The sequence below is a fragment of the Caloenas nicobarica genome, chromosome 11 (genome assembly GCF_036013445.1).
Source record: "Caloenas nicobarica isolate bCalNic1 chromosome 11, bCalNic1.hap1, whole genome shotgun sequence".
NCBI lineage: Eukaryota > Metazoa > Chordata > Aves > Columbiformes > Columbidae > Caloenas > Caloenas nicobarica.
The window spans coordinates 2,867,556-2,885,046 of record NC_088255.1 but is presented as its reverse complement, the minus strand read 5'-3'; the positions used below and the strand labels follow the sequence as shown (position 1 = coordinate 2,885,046).

The 17,491-nt window shown below is 41.7% G+C and overlaps 1 protein-coding gene across 5 annotated transcripts in view; it reads right to left on the bottom strand.

Moving 5' to 3' along the window:
• Positions 1-625: 625 nt before the first annotated feature.
• FGD3 (FYVE, RhoGEF and PH domain containing 3) overlaps positions 626-17,491 on the bottom strand; it is a 103,407-nt gene continuing 86,541 nt past the window's right edge. For 2 of the 5 annotated variants that reach the window (XM_065642750.1, XM_065642751.1), the window contains 4 exons: positions 13,123-13,245; positions 11,106-11,258; positions 8,540-8,680; positions 626-2,337 (listed from right to left, as the gene is read on the bottom strand). In XM_065642750.1, coding sequence (XP_065498822.1) covers positions 2,113-2,337; positions 8,540-8,680; positions 11,106-11,258; positions 13,123-13,245 — 642 coding nt within the window. In that variant the 3' untranslated portion in view covers positions 626-2,112. Of the gene's footprint in view, positions 2,338-4,131; positions 4,235-8,539; positions 8,681-11,105; positions 11,259-13,122; positions 13,246-17,491 lie in introns of all 5 variants that reach the window. The other 3 variants (XM_065642752.1, XM_065642754.1, XM_065642753.1) reach the window with 3 other exon arrangements.

Below are 17,491 nucleotides of genomic sequence, written 5' to 3'. Positions count from 1 at the left end.
AGATTAATCTCTCAGGATCATGCTCCCATATTCTCAACCTTCCAATCACTGAACTCATTTATGTAAATGACACGTGTCCCAAGAACAGGAAAGAATAATACAAAGCCTGAATAACACCGCAAAAGGGATGAGAGTTGGCTCACTGCAATATAAAGCAACTCCAGCTGTGTATTTTGACATAGTTAAAAAAAAAAAAAAAAAAAAGGAGAAAAATTGCAAAAAAACGCGTGCTAAAGTTTTTTTCTCGGTTAATAAAGACATATTAAGATGCATTAATTCTGTTTTGGTTTGCTATTCTCCCTTCTCATTTCTCTCTTGAAAAAAGAACCAAACGAGTGGAACAATAAAGGAAAAACTTAAAAAAACTAACCAACCAACCAACAACCAAAAAACCCAAACGAACCCCTAACCAGAAATTTTACGAAGATGAGTACATTTTCAAAGCAAGCGTGCTATATTGTTACATTTTCAAGGAATCTTGGAGGAGGAAATAACACACACTGAAAAGAATCCCTTTTCTTGTGCTATGCAAGAAAAATAACTCTGCAAGAAACTTTTTTCATGCGAACTGATCGGGGGGTAGGGTAGGGAGGCCAGGGAAGATGCAGGAAAACGTACCAGTAGCTAATTAAACACATACAATTTATTACACCAGTTATAAAAACAAACAAACAAAAGCCCCAAAGCAAAAACCAACCAAAACCCCAAACCACAAAATGAAACAAACCGAACCAGCCCCAAACACCAAAAAGAGCCCACCAAACTCCAAAGAAGGAAAAATCAAAGCCTGTTCTGCAGGTAAGAAAAACACGCATGGGTGCCGATCACTAATTTTCACCAATCCTAACAAACCCTGGCTGTGTGGAGAGACTCGTTCTCTCTACCAATATCAGAAAACATAAAAGGCTAAAGAGGAAACAAAAGTTAAACCAAACCATTTAAAAATACAGTACCGTGACAGATTTTATTTCATTTTTATCAGTACTACATGCTTACTACCACTAGGAACACGTCTTTTTTTTTTTTTTTTTTTTTTAAAACCTATATTAAATGTTGACCTAAAGCTTGCTGTGCCTTGGAAATCTGGCTCAGGAGTTAACTGCATGAATTTTTATTTAAATAGATAAGCACTTGAGATTGAAAATAAGACAAATACAGGTGAACAGAAAAATTAAATTACAGATTCAGTTCATACAAATATCTCTTATTCTATGCACTAAATCCTGTTAATTAGTTGAGATATTTTAAAAATTCTTAAAATACTTATGAAACATTATTTACAAATTATATAAATAAATCCTAGGTCACTTTTAAATTAACCAATACAACAAAAAAGTCACCTTTTTGTACTGTGTGTACTAAAAATGTTCTTGTTTATTGATCACAACCCAGTTTGCAGTATAAAACGTTTGTTCACTTACATCAGAATGGGATCAAATAGAAGGAAGGAAGGTATTGGTTTGGAAAGAAAACAAAACAGTATTATAAATGCTTAAAATCAATGAGGCTTCTTAACGTTCTTTTCTGCACAGTTTGCAGTCATTTGCAGAAGTCCCTTCTACAGTATTTGTCTTGGGAACAGGTCATCTCAAAATAGCAGAGACATAGTTTTAGCAAAGGGAAAATATTCAGTACATTGCTCACACATCACAAAGACCTTTTACCAGGAGGGAAAGGACAGAGAAGGGAATGTCAGTGGCCAGCACAAGCCTTTACAACATTTAACTTAAAAGGCAGCATTTATAGAACTAATCACAGACTATACACATCCTGCACTGAATAGCAATCAAAAGGCCTGGAAAATATACATTTAGGAAAACAAGAGACCGATGGTTTTCCATTACCTTTGTTAAAATTAATGCTTTTCTCCTTGTCTTTTGTTTTAAAACGAGCATTGACACCACCGACAACTACAACTACCTTTTCCTTTAACATAATTATATGCCAGGTAACTACTGTACGTGAGAAATGTACAATAAAAGGAGAGAAACCACTGAATTTCCTATGCAGACACATGAAAATATAAAGCCATACAGATTCCAAAGTGCCATGAATACCAAATTCAAGTGATGGTTTAACAGCATGTAGGAAAGAAACTAAGTGGAACTCGCTCTACGGGTTGCTGAGCCCTTCAGCTGTATCTTCTGTTTCCCCTTTAGCTGCTTTGGTGAGAACTTCCATCCATTTCATCTGCAGTTCTTCATCTTCCGCACTGAAATACAGAGTTTGCTGGGACTGGCAAAGCTTAAAAACATGCTTCACTTCAAACTTCTCACCAGAACCTGGTAAACTGACTTCGTACCCCGGCAGAGGAACGGGACGCGGGCTCCGTCCATCCTAAAGAAGAAAGAACAAATGTAAAAAGTCGGCAACAAACGGGATCGGACGTGGGAGGACTGCGCGGGGAAGAGATATTTCCTCGCAAGGGGATTGAAGAAACGCCTGTTTCAAACAGTTTCAAACCCGCTTTGAAGGAATCAGATGTGGTTGGAGGTGCGTCACCCTGCACCCGCAACACGGGCTCAGAGCAGGCGGCTGCACCCGGCTCTCCCCACACCAGAGGGTCTCCGTGCGCTGCCGGCCCCTGTGCCACCCTCCGTGCCACCCCCCTGTGCCACCCCCCTGTGCCACTCCCCGTGCCTGCACAGCCAGCGCGGGGACACGCGTGACGCAGCGCAGAGCACACATGCATTCGGCTTCTCCTTCAGTTCCGTGACACCGACTGCTTCACTTAAAACAATAAAAGACAATGACTTGTTGGTGCTTTACTCTTCTTATTTAACAGATTCCCTTTCACAGTAAGAGAACGGCTCCAGCAGTGGCATGGCTGGGGATTTTCATGTCATTTCACATCACTTATGCGTGTTGTCTTTTACAAAAACCCCTCTGCATTAGGTACAGGCAACCAGGTCCAGCTGAACTACAACAGTTTGGTGTAGTCCCTTTTGAACCTCATGGAACATTTGTAAGATTGGTTTAAGGGAGGCAAATAAGCAGACCCGGACACTGAGAGACACAAAGCCAATTAGAAGGGAAGAGACTTTGAAATAAAAGAGAATTTCAGATTTTAAATCAATCAGTGAATCTTCTCAGAAGGTCTTGGGTAAATAACCCAAATGATGCCTTTCAGAGCTGCCAAGGAAGTCAAAGCTCAGATTCTTGAGCATCCTCTAAAGGCCAGATTAACTCACAGATGTAAGGAGCGATCCAGCTCTCCAGCAGTCACATCTTGGACATCAACCAGCTCCTCTCCTGAGCGCTCAGGAAAGGCACACTTGGGCAAGGCAGGCCGTGCCATGACCAAGCAACTCGTTTCAACTGATGCCAGCAAAGCATTTTCAAAGGTGGGTCCCCAAACTGAAGTCTAAACCACACACGCATCGAGCATCCATAAGAAGCCAGTGCCTCTTGTAGCAGCTACTTGTGTAGCAGCCTACTCAAGTTCAATGCCTCATACCAAAGTTACCAAGGCGTCCCACAGAGAGGTGACAAAGTCATTCTTTTGTCACCCCATACTGAATGCAGATGACTTGGTAAATCTGGCAAAAAAAAAAAAAAAAAAAGTTTCAGAACTGCTCACATCAATGCAAACACACACTTTAAATCAAGGGGGAAAAAATTATACAGTCAAAAATGTGTCTGCACATTTTATTACATCAACACAAGTTTTCTGATTAATCTACCACTTGTTATTGTTATGAAAAAATGCCAGAGTCCACCTGATTGAAGACCAAGCGCTATTCAAGGAGATTTACATCAACTTTGGGTCAAACACTAATTGTTTGAGTGCAAGTTGTGTTAAAAGCAGCATACAACTTCTACATCCCAACACCACAACTGCAACTGTACAACAGAGAGCTCTTGCACGTGCAGAAGTTTGAACTGGCAGGTACAGAGTAGCTCTAGACCTGGATACGTGGCAATGCTAAAGCAAGCAAATATGGGACTGATGAGCACAAAACGCACAAGAGCACATGCAAGCTCAACCATGCCTGCTTTGCTGATCTTGTTTTACAAAAATAGACACCAAGCCTTGTCATATGTAAAACTGGAGGTTGCCCACGACAATGAAAAATGATTGTTTGTAGCCAAGAAGTGCAGCGTAAGAGCAAATTGATGTTTGAATTGTACCTGTTACACCTACCCACCACATGCAGACACAGGCAAATTAGGCAGAGTGCCTTTGGTCTTGCTTCCTCCCTTTTCTTAATATGATGCCTTTGTCACTCTGTACCTGCCTGATCCAAAAGGAAGGGATTTAAATTATCTCTGAAAAGCTGCGCTACTGACAGATACAGGTGAAGCACTCAGCCTCCAGTCACACCACAACCCCAAACCAGATCTCTCTGCGGGACCCTGAGCATCTCTGGATCCAAGACATCCAGGAGCTGTTCTGAACCCATGAGGAATTTGGGTCCTACACTGACCACATTACAGGCCTTACAGAGAGATGTCATATTCAGTTTTTAAAAGCCTACTGGATTTGGCTGGTTGAATTTTTTTTTTTTTTTTAATACATTTCTGTATGCAACATACTAGGGTTTCACAATATCAGTCTTTCATCAGACCAAGCTACCAAGTGCTGAGAAGAGCTTCCCTTCAGGGTTGATTTCAATCATTTCCCTGAGATAGCGAGTGATACACAAAAATCTACTGATTGCATAATACTGTTAGTAATCACAAGCATTGTGCACTCGTCCTGACTCTAAGCAGCATAAATACTAATGTATTATTTATCTAGGTAATTACAGCAGCATTCATTTAGTGTTCTATTACAGCCATTACAACACCCAGGCTTTAAGACTTGGGAACGGAGAGTTCGGTTCCACCATACGGGCAGTTCCAGATCCCGTGCTACCCCACACAGACATCCCTCTCACACCGCACACCTCTGCAGCACGTAAGCTCTCTTACACAAATATACACAACAACAGTTACCCACTGATGGGCCACTATCATTTTCCCATACTACTTTTGAGTAGGCAAACAAAACCCGTGGTTTTGCACCCAAACTCCACTCTCTACCCACTTACTATCTAGTCCCAACCTTGCTCACACTGTCGGCAGACTCCCGTGACATGATGATGGGCCGAGATGCAAAGCTCTGCAGGACCAAGCAAAAGGACAGGCAGAGTTTCGTGCTGGGCCAATCAAAGCTCCACCTAAACAGGCTCAGCAGACAACTGACAAAAATACTTCTCTGAAACCCAACTCTAAAAGCTCAACTTCAAAACTCAGCTACTCCCTTATTTTCTAGGAGTAGTAAATCACATTTACTTGATGAATATAGGATTTTTCTTCAGAATTTGGAAAGCAAAATTTTCTCTTGGATCAAACCTGATTATTATTATGTGCACTAGCTATCACTATACTAGATTTACACCCCATATTTCTTCAAAATTCATTACTTTTCTGGTTAGCTGGGGCTCCTAAACTCTGCATTTCTGAACCACATGTAAGTTAGTGTCAGAGCTCTGGAGGTAGCTGCATATTTTACAATGCCAACAGAGGCAGAAGCTCCAGGCAGAGTCCTTGGAAAGACAGAGAAATTTCTATAAAACTGCTGATCCTTAAGCTTGAGGTGGTCTTTGCTTGTAAGTAAGCTCCTATAATTCCACTCAGATAAAAATGACAAACAGCTGCACAAATTCTGTTTCAGTTTGAGGACAGATAAAACTGGCATGATTTCCATACCTAAATGTGCTGTGAATTTTATCCTCATGCATAAAGCCTTATGCAAGACTTAAACCGTGAACACTCAGGGGATTAATTCATTCTCATGGAACAAGGATCTGAAGCAAAAGAGCAGTTTTCTTGCTATATTAAAGCCCACAAGTCGTATTTCCATTTGCACTGGCATCCCTTCTTCCATGTGAGGGCCAGGGGTGCAGAGAACAGAAGCTTCAAGGCTTTTACTGTATCAGAAGCTCCGGATTCAGTTTGGTTTACTCCTTCTTCCCAAGAGGCAACTATTCTTTCTGTTCCTTTTAAAAATCACCCCCCAAATTTCAAACTCCTATGGTCATGCTTCACTTGGTCTGTGTTTCAAGACCTTTAATGCCACTGTTGGCAATATTATTCCCAAAAAGCATCTCTTTTTCTTTTTAGGCACTGAAATGCTTCTTTGCAGGCCTAAAGAGGTTTGAGAGAGGCAAAGAGGTGGCTGTACAAACCAAAACAACACCTGGGAAATAACATCCAAGCACATGAGTAGCTTGATTGCAGACACTCGACCACCAGGAAAGCAGCTCTAGAAGCGATTTTTCTCAAAAGTCCTACACACTGTGTAAATCAGGACTAACAAGAACGTTGGTTTAATATCAAGAATGGGATTTGCTTCATAATTTTTTCCTTCAGTTGGATGCAAATTGAAGAAAGTATACATACGAGTGGGAGCGGTAGGGCCTTGAAGAAGGGACTCATTTTTGTTGTTTGAACCTCAGCCTGCAACTGGTTGTTCCTGATAGTAAATCCTGGCTCAGTTATTGAATGTAAGATAGATCAACCTTGCCCTGTGTGCTTTCTTGATGCTTTATTGGGAGATTTATCTCACACCTAAAATAGTGGAGGACACTAACCACTAAATTTAACTGTCATAAAATCGACAATCAGCGTCAAAGGCACCCTTTTCCCATAAAAATAGGATCTTACTAATAATAACAGAGGCTCAAGATCAAATTTGGCAGGGCATGGAACAAAGAAATGTAGAATCCGAAGCACAGAAGCTCCTCCAGCTTCCAACCCTGGCTTTGCACAGCTCTCAGGAAGGGGTCTGAAGAATCAAGCATCATTCTGCCGTGCACTAAACACACCTGATTTATGTCCCATAGGTTATTACTTTTGCTGTCCTGAAATGACTGGTTGGGCACTAGGAGAAACTCTCTGTCTAGGTCATAAGAGGTGTTGCTTCCTCTCAACTCCTCGTTCCAGTCATCTCTTAGATGTATAGATGAGGTTCTCAGGGACATGGGTTAGTGCCAGAGTTAGGTTATGGTTGGACTCGATGATCTTAAGGGTCTCTTCCAACCAAAATGATTCTGTGATTCTATGACATACATTGCTCCTGGGTGAAGAAGGCCAAAGAATTCAGACCTCTCTCCCTTTCTTCCCACTCTCCTTCCCCAGGCTGCCCCGTGCGAGATGCTGCCTTGCTTGAACAGGATACAAAGCACGCCCTGGTCCTTTGCTGAGGAACGGGTTTTGTACCAGTCAAAAAGTTTTGCAACGAAGCCATTCACCCTGCTTTGCTTTTTAAAGCTTTTTTCCTCTCCCCAGACTCTAGCTCCAGAAAGATCTCAGGATTGGGTTTGCTGTATGTATTTCAGTGCTTTGTCGGAGGCCGTTTGCTTTTCCGGCTTGTAATTTCAGTCCCGCGTCTCCTGCCGAGCCGGAGGGAAGGCCGGGGGCTCGCGGCCTGCGCCAGGCCGAGGGCCTGCGCCTGCAAATCCCGGCTCTCCAGCACCGTGCTTAAGACATCACACACGCTTGTTCAGAACCAGAGGTGTTCTCGCTGACAAACAGCAAAACGAACACACTTCCAAGGACAAGGTGTAGTTTTTGTCGAAGGTTTGCTATGGGGTAAGCTTTACGTTGAATGACTTTATAAAATCATGGGTAATATTGAGTTCCCAGACTGCTCCAAGCTACAGCCGTACAAACCGACGCTCATAAAAAGCAAACCCTACAATTACAGCAGGGTAAGGGTAGACTGAATTCAGACCCCTTTCTTCTTCCATCCCACACAGGAGATAAAACAAAGCTGCATATAAACACGTCAGATGCCAAATACAAAACGGGATATGGGGGATCTCATTTCATGATTGTCATTCTTTATCTTCAGCACTAAGGAAGCATGACTGATATTTCTATTTTGGATGTTCTATCCTGGACATAAGTATTTCTATCACTTGACTTCCATCACACACAAATGCTAGTTAACTTCAACAGCACACTTTAAAAAAAAATGATCCTTACCACAGTTATTATTTAAAGTAAAGATAAAAATCACATGATGCTATGACAAGGAGCTGTACCAAACACAGTCCATTTTTCATGCTGAAGGACCATCTACACCTCCACAAATTCCTCTACCCTCTCAATCCAGAACTAGGCTTAAAAAAACCCAAAAAGCTTGAACCAGCAATTGCAATATTCAGACTGCTTTGCAGCCCTGTACATTTTACAGGAAAGTGCTTTCCTTAATGACAGGGTAAGAAAACCTTTGAATATACCTGCCTAAAACCTCTAAAAAAGCCAAAGCACAACCAAATTATCCTTGTTTTGTCCTTTTTTGTTAAAAAATGGAAAAGCTATGAGCTTAAACATTTGTTCACAGCCATATCAGCAGTAACTACGGATAACAAGGAAATCTGAAATCTCTGAGGTTTTGTGCTATATTCAGAATACCAAGTTCATTTTTGTTGTTGAAACCAAGCCAAATCCTTTGACCTATTTCTCAGCTTGATATATTTAAACTTTTTAAAAATTTTATTTATTTTTTTTTCCTGCTGTCTGTTAACCCTCACGAATGTCATTTTACCTGGCTGCTTCCTTGCAGATACAGAACAAGAGGTTCAGTCTTGGGGATGGTCACCCACATTTTGTACCAATTCTTCCCTTTTTCAAGGAACTGGAGGTAGCTGCTGAAGAGGCTGTTTTCAGCTGCTAAGATGTTTTGCTTCTGCACAAAGGAAAAAAAAAAAAAAAAGAGCTGTTTTCATTGATGCTTACATGGGCAAAATACTTAGAATTAAGTATAAAATATACTTCAGTTGTCCAGAGTAAAATAATACTGTAGGGCAAACACTAGATAGCCTGTAACTGAACAAATGTTGAAGCATCATTATATACCCCCAAGAAATAGCACAATTCCATGTAACAGAGGCAGATATTGAACCAGTGTTCCCAGTGTACGTGAAGCTGAATTTCACTCCCACCCAGTAAATTGAGAATAGCAATTAAGATGATGCAGCTAGTTGATGCAGCTTAGCAAAGTAGGCTGGGAGATGTTTTCAAATTAACGAAAAAGGTGTATTACTAGACACTCTTGGTGCATGGATGCAGAGACGTTAGACAAATCAGAGCACACTAGGGCAAAAAATGGTTGAAAGAAATTTTTGTCTTTTGATAGAAAGCAAAGAAAAACAAAACTCCTGTTCAGATTAGACTTTGCACAGAAGCCTCCTGGGGATTTCTAGCAATAATGTTTGTAAAGTGGGAATCTCCTCAGCTGCTATTAAGCGTGTTAAGAAAGTTTAATGTAAATAGCAGGGAAAGAAGCAGATCAGCTCTGATCTTTCTTTTTTGTACACCTTTCTTGCATTTTACCTGATCCTTTGAAGATTCAGCACAAGACTAGAAGCCTGAGCATATGAGGGAAAAAAGACTTTTCCTTGGTTTTTTTACAGCTTTCTGCTGTAATCTGCTTTCTGTAGTAAGACCATAGGTCACATTTCACTGGTTTGCTTTTTGCTTTTTCAGATTAACCGAGCTCTCCGCTGGGCTGGGGCAGGTTCTCACTTCGCTGGCAAACAGCTCCGCTGAAACAGTGCTAGAAAGTTTATCATGAGACAGCACAGTCTGTGCTGATCCATATTAAGTCCTAATTGTCTGTAGGCATAGCTGTTGTGTATATCTGAAGTTCCTGATGGTACCAAGCTCCTGATCCAGAATCTTCTCTGCAGACACAGCAGTTCAGGAGGGATGATGTGCATTTGTAGCTGTGCCCCACTTCGTGTTCCTGAGATTCTGGCTGTGTCTGGGTACAAAGCTGACAAAGCACCTGAGCGGCACTCGGGTTCACTCTGGCACACTGTGCTGGTGTGATTTTATCTGTGTAGGTACATTTAGCGGCCTGGAAAGAAATCTGACATGCTGGAAAGCAGAGCAGGGTAGAGCCTAAGACTCCTTGAGGAAGCATTTATTCCAGGAGCTCTGGAGATGCGCTGGCAGCTTTACGTCTCTTGCTCAGAGTCCAGCTCTCTCCCATGTTACTTGGTTCTGAGGAGGAGTATAACAAGGCTGCCAAGCAGTCTGGTGGCTCTCAGGGGTGGCTTCCAGAGCAACGTTTTTCAAGGTAAGGTGATTTTCAGTATAGGCTGCAGCTATTCCCAATGATGGCGTAGATCAGCACATCAGGGGAAGGATGATTTGTGATGACGTTCTCATTGTGTCAGTGGCTGTTGCGAGAATCTGGTGTACCCCCAGAAGATGTGTCCCTGTGGGTACACTTTCAACTGAGATGAATGTCCTCTTTTACACCCACAGTGACTTCTGGCTGCCTTTCACGGGTAAAATAAATAAAAAACCTTTTCTTCAAGGTGGACCATGAAAAGCGTGGCATGTAATGTACTCACAGCTCTGCCCATCGTCTAAAAAAAACATTGGTAAGTGAAGGTTCAGTCGTAGTGGGTGAGGATAAAACAAATCAGTTTGACAACATGCTCCTTGTTCTTGTAAAAAATAATAGTAGGTTGTACCGTTATCATGGTATAAAGCTTAGTGACATCTGTAGCACTTGTGAAGCAGCAGTTTGCACAGTATAATTTGCAGAAGTCAGGTCTTGGAGAAAAGAGTCTGCATTACAGCAGGTTCAAGAAAGTTGCAGTGAATCCTGACAGCCTTTCCAAGGGATGCCATGCTTTTGCATGATCAACTAAGAAAAAAAATTGTTTCAATGATATTTTGACAGAACATAAAATAAGGAGTGCAAAAGTATCTTCTATACGAAGTTAAAAGTGAAAAAACCCAATTCTTATTTTGCCAAGTTTTGCCAATAGCTATTGTGCATAACTCAAGATTGGAAATGCACCATAACAAAAAGAAGCCAGAAGTTTTTCCTCTTTTTTTGTTACTTTGAAAGCTGAGGGTCAGCTGCAAAACCTGTGTGCTCCCCTGTATGATCAGCATCCTACAATGAACACTCACCATTTACAAACAGCATTCAGGCTGCATGCACATTCAAAGCGAATTACAGGCCAGAGGCTCAAATATCATGGTGAGGGCAAAAAAGAGAACCAAACAATTTTATTTGTTAAAAAAATACATTAAAAAATAAAAGAAAAAATAAAAAGGGACACCAAAGGTTTCTTAGCGAAATACCATACCTCTGCAGCTACTCTTCTCTTTTGTTCTCCGACTGCTTCCACTCCAGCGCTGCATGGGCTTGCTGGTAACTGCAGAAAACACTCTTTACACACTCGATTGTGACGGCTGTTATCTGCAAGTGGTTTAAACTCAGAGCATTTTGCACAGATCACCTGTAACAGAAAGATGGTGCTTTATTAGTCATCATTAAAACATAACCCTTCTCCAACGAAAGTGACTTGCAGAGCAGATGTTATTACAGTAAAATCCAGAAAAGTAATGTAAGTAAGATAGAGTGACCAATATATTTTCTTTATTTACCTCCAATAATAATTAACATTTTTGTGATCCCGTGCTGTGCACTAAAAGAAAACATGCCTTTTGGGAAATATTTGATGATTAACATCATGCAAGTTTGCTTCTCTTATAAGCCTTTATGAGTCCAAAAGAGTTTAGGTTGACAAAGCAATTAGTGCTTTTTAATGCCCACCATAAAATGGTCTAGGAAGGACTGATTTTCAGAGTAAATGTGGCTGATGCTTCCTCATCACTTAGGCAGTTCATCCCGAAAGAACTAAGGAATCCAAAAATCACTGCCTATTTCAGGAACATAGTCCAATATATTATCTATTAAAAACTATTTGTCTGATGTCAAATTAACAACTTTTGACTCCTTTCCTCAGCTGCCAAGAGCACGCAATGACACACCAGTCCCACGAAACCAGTGCCTGTGAGGAGTGATGGAGCTGCAGCTCTGGAACCTGTTTTCACACTAAAAATCCAACACCCACTCGGAATTTACTGTACAACAACACACTACAAATGCCCTTCAGGTACAAGTACATGTTATTATATGCTTCACTGTGAGATGTTAATTACTATATGAAGGTAACTGCCTTAATTCAGCAAGTGTTAAGTGAAGTTATATAAACAAAAGCAAGCTAGCGTCTTTAGAAACACAATAGTCTTTCCTTGAGATGAATTAACTTCTTTAATTTGAATGCAATTGCCACATCACAAAACATCACATAACCAACAGCTGTTTAACAATAAATCATTAATAATGTAATCTTTGTTATCTCTCTGTCCATAGGGGAAAGCTTTTATTTCATTTATTTAGTAATACTGAGCTTTGCAATGGAACATTTTAAACCTCCAGAAATCTATTTCATGATTTTAGTAATTATTAATAAAAACAAACCTGGAAGGATGAAAATCCCAACTCCAGTGCAAAAGTGTCTCCTCCATAGTAATTTTATTTTAATTGCTGAGACTGAGGTTTCTTTAAACATCTTAACTATACATTTAGGCCTCTCTTCAGCTGAAAATTTATCTTCACTTCAAATGAATAACGGTATTTAAATAACAATATTCTGTACTAGTTACATTAGGAACACAAGTCCAGGAAGGCAGGTTTCAAGTCATATTGCAGAAATCAATCTCATCTTGGCTGTGGTTGTGATCTTCAGAAAAAAACCTGAGAACTAAGCTATCAGCAAATGGCACTGGGGAAGGGTGGCTAAGAGCCTTCAATAACCTGCCCTTGAATCTCTAGGACTGATTTTTTTTGACTTTTCAAGCAGGAGGAATCCACTTGGGCACAAGCAAGTCTTGACAAGTCTACTTTAGGGAAAGAAGATCCCATCCATCTTTAATATGGTACATTCAGCTGTTGATCCTAGGAAGAGCTGGTGTGTGCAGTACGGCTGTCAGAAGGCCATTCTGTCTCTGCAAACAAAATAGAGTGGACAACCCTCTCCCCAGACACACGCACATCCCCAGGGAAGGCACCACCTTTCTTTTCATCCACTGAGGCGCTGTATCTGCATTTAAAACAGCACAGACTAGGCCCATTGCAGAGTTTTGCCCTTTTTTCCTGTGATTACTGGGAGGATTAAAGCAAGTGGAAAGATCTGCTCTGTCAATGACCTGCCATGAAGCAGAACACCTTTTAGTTCCTGCACTGAAAAAATTAAGAATTGTCTCCAACAGTCTCTGCAGAAGAAACTACAAAGCTCAGTATGTCCTGATACTTACTGCCCCGCACTGCTTACAGTGGTGCCGCCTCTTAGTGATGGAGTTAAAGCTTTCGCTGCAGCTCTTGCAAGCCTGTTTCTCCTTGTCTCGCTTGGATTTGGAAGATTTCCTACAGGAATCACCCTGAAATGAAAAGTACAACTTTGTGATTAAGATAAAAAAAAAAAAAACAAAAGAGCTCACAAAACAATTCATGGCCTTCTACTGACAAAGATCCTCTTTGGGTTTCACACCATTTTAGAAAAGAATTCCCATCAGCTCTGCCCATGGCCTCTGGCTGGATAGCTGGCTTGGCCACCGGCTGTTTCTGCTGTGGCATTATGTGATTGCTCAGATTGCTCGAGCCAATTCTTCATGTCCCCCCTGCCCATTTGTGCCCTGACAGCCACCGAGCGACCTCACGTCCCAGGCTGGTGAGGAGGAGGAGGAGGAACCGGCAATGCGGGTTCTCAAGGAGAACTTTCCTTCCAGCACTTGCCTCTTCCTCCCTGCTGCAACGTGACTCGGTGAAGGTAAAAGCTGTTGACTTTGTGAGTGCATTGTAAACTCCTCTGTTTGTGGGGGGAGGAGATGTGAAGGTTTTGGGAAAAATGGCTGGACTGAAGACATGAACGGTGCTGGCAGTGGATTTTTGCACCACCCCACTTCAAATGCTCAATGTAGGAGTTTCCGGAGGTTCCCTCCCAGCCCGGGAGGAAACGTGGAGCCCCTCAGGAAGACAAGGACTCCAACACCAGGCACCTGCCGTCAGCTGCTCTTGGCAGAAGGCGCTTTCTATCAGCTGCCCAGGTAGCCAAGCAAGTTCATTCAGCCTCTCAAGCTAAGCACCTAAGCTAGTGCATGAAGTCACTCAGTATAATTAAACACAGTTGTACGATTTTCTGATAAACTGAAGAGCATTAACACGACCACGTGCAGTTCATAAAAATACAGCTTCCCATGGAACTTCAAGCAGACCCCCTGTTTTGTTTTCTCTTTGAAACACATAAATACTGTTCCTCCTCCCCAGCCGGGACGGTTCTGTGAAGGGATCTGCAGCTTCCTGGGGATGTGCCCGGGGCACCCCCAGCCAGGCGGCATCTGCACGGAGGTCCCAGCGCCAGGGAGGTGGCTGTACTGTGGTCCTGTGGCACAGCTCTTGCATGACAAGAGGTTGGGTAACTCTATTCATTTTTGTTTGCTTGACACAATCATTTAACAAACCACTGGGAGAAGAAACACTTCCTCTACTTTGAAAGAGCAGAGCTATTTTACATTCTTTCTGAAAATCAACCAGGTGAAGACCAGGGTCATTGGAGGTTACACACACATGGGATTGGACTGGATGATCTTTCGAGGTCCCTTCCAATCCCTAACATTCTGTGATTCTGGACTCCCTGACACCCCCATTCCCTTTAAAGCACCCGTGCACACCACGTCACAACTTAAGTCCACTTGAGAGAGAAGAACTGGCTCAACAAATTCCCCCTTCTTCAAAGCCTTTATTTAACACAAGGCTATGGGCATGTGGGGTGGGAGGCAGCAGCAATTACAATTAGAGGCTCCCCAGGAGCACCAGGCAGGTGTCACCAGCCCTGGGGAAATTCTGCCAATTGCCCTGCGGCCTCACCTTAGTGACAACTAACCTGCAGAAGTCACTGATACGGATTTTCAGGCCAATTAAAAACCAAACCAAACCAAACAACAAACAAAAAAAACCGCACCAAACTTTCCAAGCCGACACAGCTCCCCCATCCCACAGGCTCCCCGAGTCCCTGCCGCACAGGGAAGCACATTGTTTTCAGCAGAGCTATTGAAACCACCCGGGCTTGTCATGGCATTACACAACAAAACCACAACTAATTACTTCTAATTGGACTGGCCCTTTTCATTTTTATTATCTTTTCTACAGCTGCAATAGTAACGTTTCAAACTTGTGTACAAGCACAGAGGACGTTTTGCAATTCAGCTTGGTGAAGCACAGTCACACGGGTTTGTTCATTCAGGAAAATCACTACACCATATACGTACATCCTAACTGCCCAGCTAAACAGAATGCCCGCAAATCCAAGTCCTCGCCCACACAACAGTGGAGTGCAGTATTTCACTTTTCTTGTGAAGAACCAGATGTAACCAGTGCGACATGGAATTACACCACCCGAACAATGCCTAATGAATCACTGGCAAAAACATTCCTTTCAGACTATCAGGCCCCTCCAAGTAACGCATATAACTGAGGCAATTTGAAAAGCTCTTACTGAGCAATCTACAAAGTAACTTTTTTATTTGTAACACATATATTAGCTATAGTCAACTGCTTCTCATTCTGATTTTGACACATGCTATTTAATTTTTTAGAAGAGTAATTTTCCTTCCACTGGCTAGGGATGAGTTCCCCTGAAGTTGTTAGATCAGAGCATTTCCTCACTGGTCAACCTTATTCTTCCTCTTCTTAACAGTTAAAATTTGTATATAGCACAATGAGCCTTTTGATTCTTATATTAACCACAATTTCACTAGAGTTATTGGCACTGCAAGAGCTTAAATGAAGGTACCATTTAGCCTTGTGAACTGTGACTGGAAGATCATCTTCACAAATGCTAAACAAAAGCAGTTTTTGGCTCTCAGTCGATACCTACACGTGCCTGCACAGGAAAAATGCTGAAGTTCCTCTACCATGACTTGAATGGACTTGCTTCATGTGGAAATTGGTTAATTTGATTTGTACTTCAATAGGAATATCCATCATCACCCACGTGCACGTTTCTATAACACAGAGAAGACTCAAGCTGGATGGATCCTCTAATGGGTCACATATTTGACTTCTTCCTCGATGTGAAACAGTTGGGACAGTGTTCACTTTCAGCAATACATGACCCATATATTTGACAAAGGAAAGAAAGCAGAAGGGGTATTATATTGGACAAGATTTGTTATGACAGTTACGCATGAGCTTTTATTTTAGACCACTTTAACTTGTGGTGTAGCATACAACAAGCATTTAATACTAACTTCACTAATCAAAAAAGGCCCTGTAGAAAGAGGTCTTTAAGTGTTTGATGAATACCAGCAATGTTTCATAATATTTCTCAACATTATGGGAATATAGTGAGAACACAAGTATTTGAACCACTGCTATTGCAGCTGTAGAAAAGATGATAAAAATGAAAATGTATTTTCTTTATGACTTGGAAAATTCCAATGAGCAATTACAGACGAAAGACTTATTCAATATTATGTTATTTAACTGCTGACACTGAGAAGGAATTAAGAAGCCCTTTGCTTTCCATCCCTGTGAAAACGATGAGACTGTGCTGCGCAGGCAGCACCCCTCTATTCCAGCCAAACGGCTCAGGAAGGTGACCTTGCCATGTGCTCTTAACTGTACACCAGCTGAACAGAGTGGGTTTTGGAAAAAACAAGGACACGCATTGTAATTCACAAACCTTGTTCATCAAAGACAAATTTAACAGTCACTTTGCAACTGTGTCCTTTATTATACAAGCTACGTTATTTACTGTCGATGCATGTTAAGAGGGAAGCTAATACAAAGCTGCTCTAGCTTCAACTGGAATAACTTGACACTAATGCACTCGAAGAATTGCCATATTTCTCATCTTTCTTGGTGTACTCAGCTCTGTTTTGAAGCTGCTGAATCTAACAGGAAAAAAAACTTGCATAAAACCTGTTCAGAGCCAGGATCTACAAGAACTTCTTTCAGACTGGGCGCTTTTGACCACTAATTCGCTTTTACTCTACAGCTGCATTTAACACTCTAAATCTTGACGGTTTCCTCCAACTTTAAAATTTTGGTGGAAAACAAGCGTATAGCCCAGTGAGAGGTACAGCTCATGCCAAGAGCTAAGGGACTGCAAGGTGAAGAGCTGCAGCTGGCCTGCTTAGGACAGTAGGAATCATCTCAGTGAACCGCTGGAGCCTCAATCTGCTGCTGAAAACCAGGGAAGAAACATGTAAGAGCTGGTAGGAACAGCAAGAAAACCAACAGGCTCAGGAGACTGTTGTTCTGTTATTTATTACTTGCTATATACTTCACAGAACCACAGCGTGGTTGGGGTTGAAGGGACCTCTGGAGATCACCCAGTCCAACCCCCCAGCTAAAGCAGGTACTAAATTCTGTCTGGGCCAGTAGGTAGAGATTAAGCCTCAGTGCTGTACATGCAATATATACACGGTCTGATGAGACTCTTACGTGGGCAGAGACATGAGCAACAAAGGGGGTTCAAATCATTTTCTTCTCATTATGCTTAAGCAGCCGCATGTTTTCCATTTACAAGTTACATACTTGGAGATACCCACAACGGGGAATAACATCAGCAGGTGCTACAGGAAACGCTGAATATATGTGAGAAATTAGTTTAAATTATATAGT